The 10,000-nt window shown below is 37.5% G+C and overlaps 1 protein-coding gene across 1 annotated transcript in view; it reads left to right on the top strand.

Moving 5' to 3' along the window:
- The window catches only part of LOC124953373 (aspartate, glycine, lysine and serine-rich protein), a 206,870-nt gene that overhangs the window by 168,840 nt on the left and 28,030 nt on the right, over positions 1-10,000 (top strand). Inside the window, exon 5 of the mRNA XM_047504645.1 lies at positions 3,389-3,586. Within this exon, the coding sequence (XP_047360601.1) occupies positions 3,389-3,586 (198 nt within the window). The remainder of the gene's footprint in view (positions 1-3,388; positions 3,587-10,000) is intronic.

Below are 10,000 nucleotides of genomic sequence, written 5' to 3'. Positions count from 1 at the left end.
ATAAAAAAAAAAAATTCTAAATACTCACCGGATATGAAATCATGATATATCAGATTTTCGTCATGATCTATCGTGACTCTTTCTTATCTAATTCGTGAATATAAATAAAAAAAGAAAAAAAAAAGAAAGCGAAAAAAAAAAGGTAAAAAGAAAAAAAAAAAAGAAAAGACACAAATTTTGATATTACAAAATTCTTTTTGTCTTTTTTCGCGAGTAAAAAGAAAAAAAAAAAAAAGAAAAGAAGAAAAACCAGAGAGATTAGAATTAAAAAAAAAAAAAAAAAAAAAAAAAGAAAAATAATAATCGATATAATTTTTCAATTGATATTTATTATCACCTGATCATAATTATGATATACGATTTGAAATTATCGTAAGATCAAAGACATCAATGGCAATGATTTAAAATTGGAAAAACTATGATCTACGTATGTCGCCTCCGGAGAATGAGAGTGTAGTGAATCGTACGTGAACCTGTTTCGAACGCATTTAAATCGAAATTAAGCGAGAGCACTCGGTCGATTTGAAAAATCGCACAATCTAATGACCATTTCACGCGAGGGAACACGAGAGCAGAACAAAAAGAAAAAGAGAGAGAGATATATATATATATATAAAGAGCAAGGAAGAAAAAAAGAGAAAGAGAAAGTGAAATGTCAACGGTTGAGCATTGCCATGTGTGCTTGGAATGGGGTTTTACGCCAGATATAATCGTAATAATTTCGAAGGGTTCCATCCGTGACCTCCACTATTTAAGGGTGCCAGAATGCTTTTATAACAGCAGGTTCAAAGTCCGACGTTATTCTCAATTCTATCCTCCTTTTATTTTATTTTATTTTCTTTTTCTTTTTTTTTCTTTTTGTTTTTTTTTTTTTTGCTTTTTTATTATTTTTATTTTCTCCTTCCTCTTCCTCTTTCTACGTCTTCCTATCTTTTTTCTTTTTTTTTTTTTTTGTTATCGTGCGCACGAATCGAACGACGAACATTTTTTTTTTTTTTTTTTTTTTTTTTTGCATAATAAAAAAACACAATTTACGTTTACAAAACACGAAACGTATATATATATATATATATATATATATATTTTTTTTTGTTAATTTAATAAATTTTTATCATACGATAAATTCTTTTTCACGTTTTGTCCGTAATTAATAATATTATTTTCATTTGATCTCGACGAAATTTTCAATTGATATCATATAGTGGAAAGATTTTATTATAAGTCGAACGATTCGAAAGAGGTTCGTACGTTCTCAAGAGACAATTCGAGATAAAGCGAGAACGAAGAGACGACAAGTAGAAGCATCGATAATCGAATTTTAGCGTGGCAGATCAATTTCTGGGTTTCCCTTCCCCACCAAAGTAACAACGCCGTTGTAGCTCGCTAGGGGACGGCTGGATCCATTCCGCCGTTAGCTTGTTCCGCGTCAAGTGCCGACCGCGCTCGTTCACCAAAATCATATTAGGCTTTGCCATAACCGTAAGAACGCATTAACGATCTTACTTCGATGTTCTTCGAAACCGATCGAAAAGGGCGCACGGTGATATGTCGGCAAAAAAAAAAGGAACGGTTGGCTCAAAGAAGTCTCGTCCTTTTTTTCTTTCCTTGTTCTTTTCTTTTTTTTTTTTTTTTTTCTTTTTTCTTTTATTTATTCATTTCTTTTCTTTTCTTTTTCTTAAATCGACACTTGAAAAACTTCAACGTTCGAACACGATCGAATATCATTAATGGGAAATAATTCGTAGAATTAATACGCCTCCGTGATACGATATAATATAGTCATCTTTACGTTTAATACATTAATATGAAATTAATATGATTGCAATATAAAATATGCTAATACAAAATTTTATATATATATATATATATATATATATATATGTATATTGTATATAAATATATATTATAATAATTTTGCGTATGCAAGATTAATTCGATATCCGTAATACAATTATGAATTACATTTCATAGAGATCGTTAAGGAAAATATATACGTTTGCCTGATAGTAAGCGACACAAAAATTAATTGAGGGTTAATCAGGATTAAAGAAAAAAAAAAAAAAAAAGAAAAGAAGAAAGTTTAGACCAAATGATGCGTACGGAAAATATAGTGATAAAGTCCTTTCGATCTTTCATTAAAAATAAATATGCGTTCGTTGAAAAATAAATACGTTTTCTGTGGATATAAATAAACATAAAAAAAAAAAAAAAAGGAAAAAAAGAAAAGACAAATAAAAGAACAGAAAAAAAAAGAACAGAAAAAAGAATAAGAAACAAAAATCTCTCGTTGAAGATGAGTGTCCCTTTCGAGAGTAATGTACATGCGTTCGCGCAAAATAAACGGCTAGAAAACGAACGATATATATCGAGAGAGAGAGAGAGAGAGAGAGAGAGAGAGAGAGAGAGAGAGAAGCCGAGTGAGCGAGGTTCGCCGACGCCGGCGACGGACCCACATCCATCAAGGCGGCCCACAAGCGAACCATTATTGCGGGCTTTCTGCCGTAATTGAATTTAAGCACGAGCGAAGATATTATTTAACTAATTAGGCACAAAGGGCGCGTTCACGGCGGTCCAATCGCGATCGTCCATCGCCGCCGGTGAGTCCATGTAGCCGCGGGTGGCTGCCAGAGAGAGAGAGAGAGAGAGAGAGAGAGAAAGAGAAATAGAGAAAGAGAAAATGTAGCTTGCTAGGTAGATGAGAAAGAGAGAGAGAGAGAGAGAGAGGGAGGGAGAAGGGGATAGGCCAGCAGGGGGGCAGAAGCCGTTTGTTTTAAAACAGCCGGCCGTTGACGCACCGCTGGACGACTATTCGTTATTCCAACGTTGGCTGACTGCCGCTCCGGAAAAAAATGCAAAATCTTTTCGCTCTTACAGTTTACTCTTTAAAAAAAAAAAAAAAAAAAAAGAAGAAAAAAAAAGGAAAAAAAGAGAATAAAGAAAAGCGAGACGCGTGGATTGTTTTTCTCTCTCTCTCTCTCTCTCTCTCTCTCTCTCTCTTTCTATTCGTACTCTGACAAGAGACATAGAAATGTCATGGACAATTGTTTGTTTCTTCTTTTTTTTTCTTTTTTCTTTTTTTTTTTTCCATAATTTTTTATATACCCACCACCCGATCTTCGTGCTGCGCTCGTCAAAAAAAGGAAAAAGGAATTAGGACGAATCTTTTCGTTTCGAGAAATAAGAGAAAATTCTTAGAGAGAAGAGGGGAGGAAAAAAACATACCCAAGAAAGATCTTGGAATAATTTTTTTTTTTTTTTTTTTTTTTTTTTTTTTTAAACGAGAAGGAGAAGTTTCACTTGCACTTTCTTAACAATATAAAGTTTTATCGTTTAATTCTTTTAAATCTTATCGTTGTTTTTTTCTTTTCCTTTTTCTTCTTTACAACAGGTATTACGAAACCGGCAGCTTCAAGGCCGGCGTGATAGGTGGTTCCAAGCCTAAAGTGGCAACGCCACCGGTTGTCGATGCGATCGCGAATTACAAGAGGGACAATCCAACGATGTTTGCTTGGGAGATTCGTGACAGGTTGCTGGCAGAAGGGATTTGTTCGCAGGACAACGTACCCTCTGTCTCCTCTATCAATCGGTAAGTACCTAAATACATTTCTCTTCGAATCGGATCGAATCGGATCGATCGATCGATCGATCGATCGATCGATATCTTTTTGAAATCTTGGAAAGAGAAGAAGAAAAAGAAAAGAAAAAATAAAGCAAAGGAAAAAAAAATCACTAAACAAAATACACCTGAAGACGCGATTTGAAATAAAAGGTAGTCCTCAGAGACCTCGTTCAGAAGTAAAAGGGATTTGGAACATCGAAATCTCACGACATATGCTTCGACACTTGAATCACCGATGGGAACGATTAGTCCTAGCACTTTTATACTTGCCAAGAATACTAGCAAAATACCCTTCTGCTCCTTTGCTCCCCCACCTACTTTATCCCATCCTACTCCCACCTTGCTCCATCTCATCCTTATAGTTCCTATCCCCATTCCCTTCCTCTATTTCGAACAAGTGTGCATCGAGATAAGTGTACAACGCAGACCGATTCGACACCCCCGATCCTATTGACCTTTCGCAGGTTCCTTCGGGAACAAGCCGATTAATTCGAGTGTTTTTATGTCGCGTAGTGGCTCGGGTCAGCGGCTCAGAGTGGAACACGAGTAATAATAGTAGTAGTAATGGTGGTAGCAGTATTAGTAGTAACAGTAGTAGTAGTAGTAGTAGTAGTAGTAGTAGTAGTAGTAGTAGTAGTAGTATTAGTAGTAGTACCTTAGACTTCGAAGGGCCCGTCCTACCAAAAGAGAACAGGGGAACTAACTCCCATGAGACTGCATTACAGCGTATCAGCACCGCACAAACTGAACGACTCTGCTTTTCTCTCTCTCTCTCTCTCTCTCTTTCTTTCTCTATCTATCTATCTATCTATCTTTCTCTCTTTCTCTTCCTTTGAAATGAAGTAGAAAGAGAGAGAGAGAGAGAGAGAGAGAGAGAGAGAGAGAAGGAAGAAAAGGCAGAGAGGGCCATTGATCGACTCGCATATGTCCCGAGATTTAATCAGTCGCTACTTAAGACCTTATCTCCTGTCTCATCCGGCATCTCTCGTGTACCTTAGCGTGTTGTTACAATCCCTATCCTATCCCTGCTATCCTTACAAGTGGATAACTGATAATCTAATCGAGCGTAATGCGGATCGAATTTCCTACAACCGAGAGATCAACTAAATCGATTTTCCTTTGGGCCTTGATAATGGAAACATACGCAAATGAGTTTAACGCGTTGGCGAACATCCTTAACCGCTAATTTAACATTCTTAACTCTTTCCCTCCTATTTTACCTCTTTCGAAAGATTAATGCTCTATCCCATTCCCCCTCTCGTTTCTCATCCGGTCGCTTTCAATACTTCTGACATGTAAATATCAATGTCTCTTGTCTTCTATATTTTAAATGTAAAAAAAATAGAAAGAAAGAAAGAAAGAAAGAAAAAGAAAAAAAAAAAAAAGAGAGAAAAATAAATGGGGAAAAAAGGAAAAGGAAGAAACGATCGATTGAATTTCGTCAAATTATATGTTCGACTCAAATCGTATCCCATAAAAATTTGTTCGAATAAAAATCTGTGTAACACGCGTATACGTACATTGATATACATTATACGATCTTAGGATATATCATACGATATGGAATCGTATCTGCATCTGAAATCAATATACGTACGATGATGAAAAAAAAGAAAAAGAAAAAAAAAATAATAATAATAAGAATAATTATAATTAATAATAAGAAAGAAATATGATGACATACTAAATAATAAGAATTAATAATAATAAGAATAAGAAGAACGTGACGTTGATGGTTATAAAGATCTAAATAATATTACGACTTTGGGGTTGGTTTGTAACGGACGATAAATTCCCGTCGATTCCGTGGACACTTTCAACTGGTTATATGCCGTAAACTAGACTTGCTCTTACGCTTCTTTTCGGCTTGCTTATGGTTATTTTCATTCGTTCGTTAGTTCGTTTATTCGTTCGTTCGTTCCTGAGAAATAGACTAGGAAGAAAGAGATAGAAGACGAAAAAGAGAGAGAAAGAGAGAGATAGAGAGAGAGAAAGAGAGAAAATAAGTACGTATTCAGAGCAGCGTGAAAGCTAGGCGTATGTAGCTACAGAAATGGCTTTTTGGCCGAGCTTTTCGATGCGTCTTGGAAGGATCTAGTAGTTGAGGGTGCGCCGGTGGCTTGTTGCTCGAGTGACTCCTCCACCTCTTACTCTCTCTCTCTCTCTCTCTCTCTCTCTCTCTCTCTCTCTCTCTCTTTCTCTCACTCTCGCACGCGCACCATGTCTCGCTTCGCTAGCCTCCTCCTTCTCTCTCTCTCTCTCTCTTACATCGTCGATCCTTCTCTCACGAAGTTCTCTCCTTTTCCTCCTTGTTCCTGTTTCCCCTCCCCCTCCCCCTCTCCCAACCCAAGGTCCAGATGGCGGGTATTGATCTGAATCCGGAGAGCAGATCGCCTGGAAAAACTTAGCCCGCGGATACTTACCTAGCTACTACCTTTACTAAAGGTACAACACCAATGTCTATGTGAACCAGTCTGATCTTTTCTTCTTCTTCTTCTTCTTCTTCTTCTTCTTCTTCTTCTTCTTCTTCTTCTTCTTCTTCTTCTTCTTCTTCTTTCTCTTCGTTTTCCTCTTTTTTTAACTTTTCTCTTGCTCACGTACGTAAGACGTGACCGCAACCTTTTTCAACAGTGTGTTACTAGGTGTAAACTTATTTGCTTAAGAAACAGACTATCAGAAAGTTGTCGAAGTTCAATCAATGGAATCAACGTTGTTTGTTTTCTTATCAAAATTTATCCATTTTATATCAACGAACAGTACAAAATTTTATTCGACCGATAAACCATTCAGAAAGAGAGAGAGAGAGAGAGAGAGAGAGAGAGAGAGAGAAAAGGAAGAGAAAGATAAAGAGATTTGAAGTTTTCGAAGGAAACAAGGAGACATATAGAGATGATAACGTAAGACACCGTGATTTCCACCCATTAGGAAATCCACGACTCGCTTTTTCGAAACTACTTTTCCAGACGAAGAAATAATGATGGAGTTAATATAACGTATTGTTCTGTTTTGCCGGGGTGAGGCGAGGGATGGGGTGAGGGTGGGCCACTTTGGAACGAGACGGTCCACGAAAAGCTTACTGGCTGGCTAACAAAGTGGAATGAGAGGGAAGATGAGGGAGAGATGGAGGAAGGGCTGACACGAAGGACGTCTCCGCTTGGAAAAAAAGTCTACGAAGAAAAGATGAGAGAGAGAGAGAGAGAGAGAGAAAGAAAGAGAGAGAGAGAGAGAGAGAGAGAGAGAGAGAGAGATATAATGGAGTGGTTTTCGCGAAAAATAACGGTTATATATCGCAAGTATGAGACAGATTTGAGGAGATGATAAAAACAAGGCGAAAAATGAGAAGAAGATTGTACGCTAACAGTTCCGAGCTTCTTCTTCATCGTCATCATCTTCTTTTCCTTTCCTTCCTCTTTCTCCATTTCTTTATCCTCATTCACCAGGATCTGAACCACCACCTCTATCTCCCATCACGATCTCCTTTTTCCTCTTCCTAAACCTTCTTCCTATATACGAATGGACCCGAAGTGATTTTTCTTGTCCTCTTTATTTCCCTATTCTCTCATAGTCAGCACTCGTGTCATTCATTCGAAAATAATATTATCGATGATTAGTTAGTTGATTCATAAATTATTTCTTACAATAATTCATCCTATTTTTCCAGGATCTATTATTTCAAAATATTATTCCAAAAGATTTTATTAGCCTTGTAGATACATAACCGTTCATACGTAACCAGTTATTTTTTCTGAAGTTAAACTTTCCATCTATGATTTTAAACATTTCTTATCTCTCTCTCTCTCTCTCTCTCTCTCTCTCTCTTGCTCTCTCGCTCTCTCTCTCTCTCTCTTGTATTAAAATAATTCTTATATTTAAAAAATAATCAACGAACGAAAAGATCATTTTAGAGTATAAATCACCTTAGGGAGGTTATTCGTAAAGGAGATAGGAGATACTTTGGAAAAATCGAAAAGGAGAATAACGAAGGAGGAAGACGAAGGAAAGAGGAGGTACGGAGGAAGGATTTCGGGAGGAAATATTGATAGGCTCGACTTTGGCTGCGGAGTCACGCTCGAGTAGATGGCTCTCTGCTGAGGTCTATCTTATACGTATATCTATATCTATCCAAACCGCCATAGAAGAGAGACAGAAAGAGAGAAGAGAAAGGAAAGAGATAGAGAGACAGAGAGAGAGAGAGAGAGAGAGAGAGACTCACCACTCTACTCTCTAACCCTCTTACTCTTACTCTTACTCTTACTCTCTCTCTCTCTCTCTCTCTCTTACTCTCTTACTCTCTTACTCTCTCTTACTCTTCTCTTCGTCTCAGGGGCAGATCGATAAGGAGCGAGGTTTGCCCGAGGGCTTTACGCCGGGTTCACAGCCTCCTTCTTCTCGTTTCCTCGAGAAGCACAGCCCCCTACGACGTTACGCTTTCGCGTGGCTCGCGCTTTCACCCTCTCTCTTTCTCTCTCTCTTCCTCTCTCTCTCTCTCTCTCTCTCTCTCTCTCTGTCTTTTGCGGCTTCAACGAAGTCGATATCCTAGAAAGGGAGAGAAAGCCTCCCTTAACTTCCTGTTGTTCCACCGGAACATCCTTCGTCCTAACTCCTGCCACGTATACGACGACGATCTTACGAGATAAATCTTATCTTAAAGGACGAGAAAGCCATAAGATATCATCTCTTATATAGAAAGAAATAATATTAACAGATCTTAGTTGATATTTTATATGAATGATCGATTCTATTGATCGATCGATATCCATTTGATAAAATTTACGAACTAGTAAGTACGTACTTATGTATATATATAAAATCAATTATGAATTAATAAAGAAGATATTACTTGGTCGAGTAAATATCGAGAAAAATTGACGAGAGTCATTTTACTCCTTTTATTATTCTCCTTCGATGAAAATATTATCTTCCACTTTTTTTTTTTAACGAAATCTATCTGGTCACATTTGTAACATCGACGATGATAATCGCGAAAAAAATGTAGGATACATCGAGCAAGTGCCTAAATACACATACATGTGTGTGTGCGTGTATGTGTGTGCGTATGTCTTCCTCGTATATTTAATTCGTCGTAATGATCTCAGTAGATTTCGACAACAGTTGGTAGAAAATCTGTCGCGCCAAATCCCATACTAGGAAATCGTATCAATCTGTCATCGCTCTATTTGGGGAGGTGATGGTGGGAGGTGGGGGAAGATAGGGAGGGAAGAAGAGTAAGGGAGTAAGAGGAAAGGTACCGAGTAATCTATAGAATAAGAGTATAACCTAGCTACTCTTTCTTTTTTTTTTTTTTCTTTTTCCTTCGACGCTCTATCGTACCGGTCAATCTCCCATGGAGGCGCAAGCTAACGGGGTCCATTACTTCCATATCATTTCGCACCCTCGGAATTCACTCGTGCTACGCGTTTCGGAATAAGAAAGAAAGAGAAAGATAATGGGTATATGGTTGTGTTCCACGGGGTCGGCCATATGGCTCAAGTATATACGAGCTACTACTTTTACATGGGATATAGGGACCAATGGGATACAACAACGACTGCTACTTTCATGCCACTTTCGGCTTTCCGGATGGCGCTTCTCTTTCTCTAGTTTTCTCTCTCTCTCTCTCTCTCTCTCTCTCTCTTTCTCTTTCTTCTCTATCTCCCTGCTCATCTTTCGCTTATTAAATTACGTCCTCATAAATAACGTTGCCTACCTACGACGTAGCCTTATTTACCATTCCATCGAGTTCAGCTAACTCCCCTTTTTCTTTTTCTTTTTCTTTTTCTTCGTCTTCTTCTTCAGGACGAGCCACCGTCAAATCGACATTCGTCATCCGCTTCCTCGCTCACAGGGGTTGGTAACCCTGTCCAAAGACCGGTGGTACGTCCCGTTTCATTCCTCCATTCCTCGAATAGACTAAGATAATAATACGTTTGGTCGTATAAAAAATCCATTCCTCATACGGAGAGACTCTGGGTGCCCTTTTACGTTTCTTTTCTCTTTCCCTTTTTTTTCCTCTCTTTTTTCTATTTCTTCTTCTTTTTTCTTTTCTCTGTGTTTTTTTTTTTTTTTTTCTTTTTCCTTGGATCCTCATAATCCCGATCCAGTTTGATTTTATATCCATTATAGAATCGAATCAAGGGAAAAAGGAAAAATTACAATCGATAAAGAAAGAAGAAAATAGAAGATAATTATATAATAAAACTTGTCGTTTTATCAAAAAGGAAGAAACGAAAAAAAAACCACAAGCAGATAGTTCCAAAATATTTTTTCTTTTCTGACAATAATGACGACGACGATGACGACGACGACGACGATGACTCGAGGCTTAATATATTTGAGAGGAATCATTGTTCTGAATGATTCAGAAAAAAAAAAAAAAAAATA

This window comes from Vespa velutina, chromosome 1 (genome assembly GCF_912470025.1).
Source record: "Vespa velutina chromosome 1, iVesVel2.1, whole genome shotgun sequence".
Taxonomy (NCBI): domain Eukaryota; kingdom Metazoa; phylum Arthropoda; class Insecta; order Hymenoptera; family Vespidae; genus Vespa; species Vespa velutina.
This window is presented reverse-complemented; position numbering and strand designations above follow the sequence as displayed.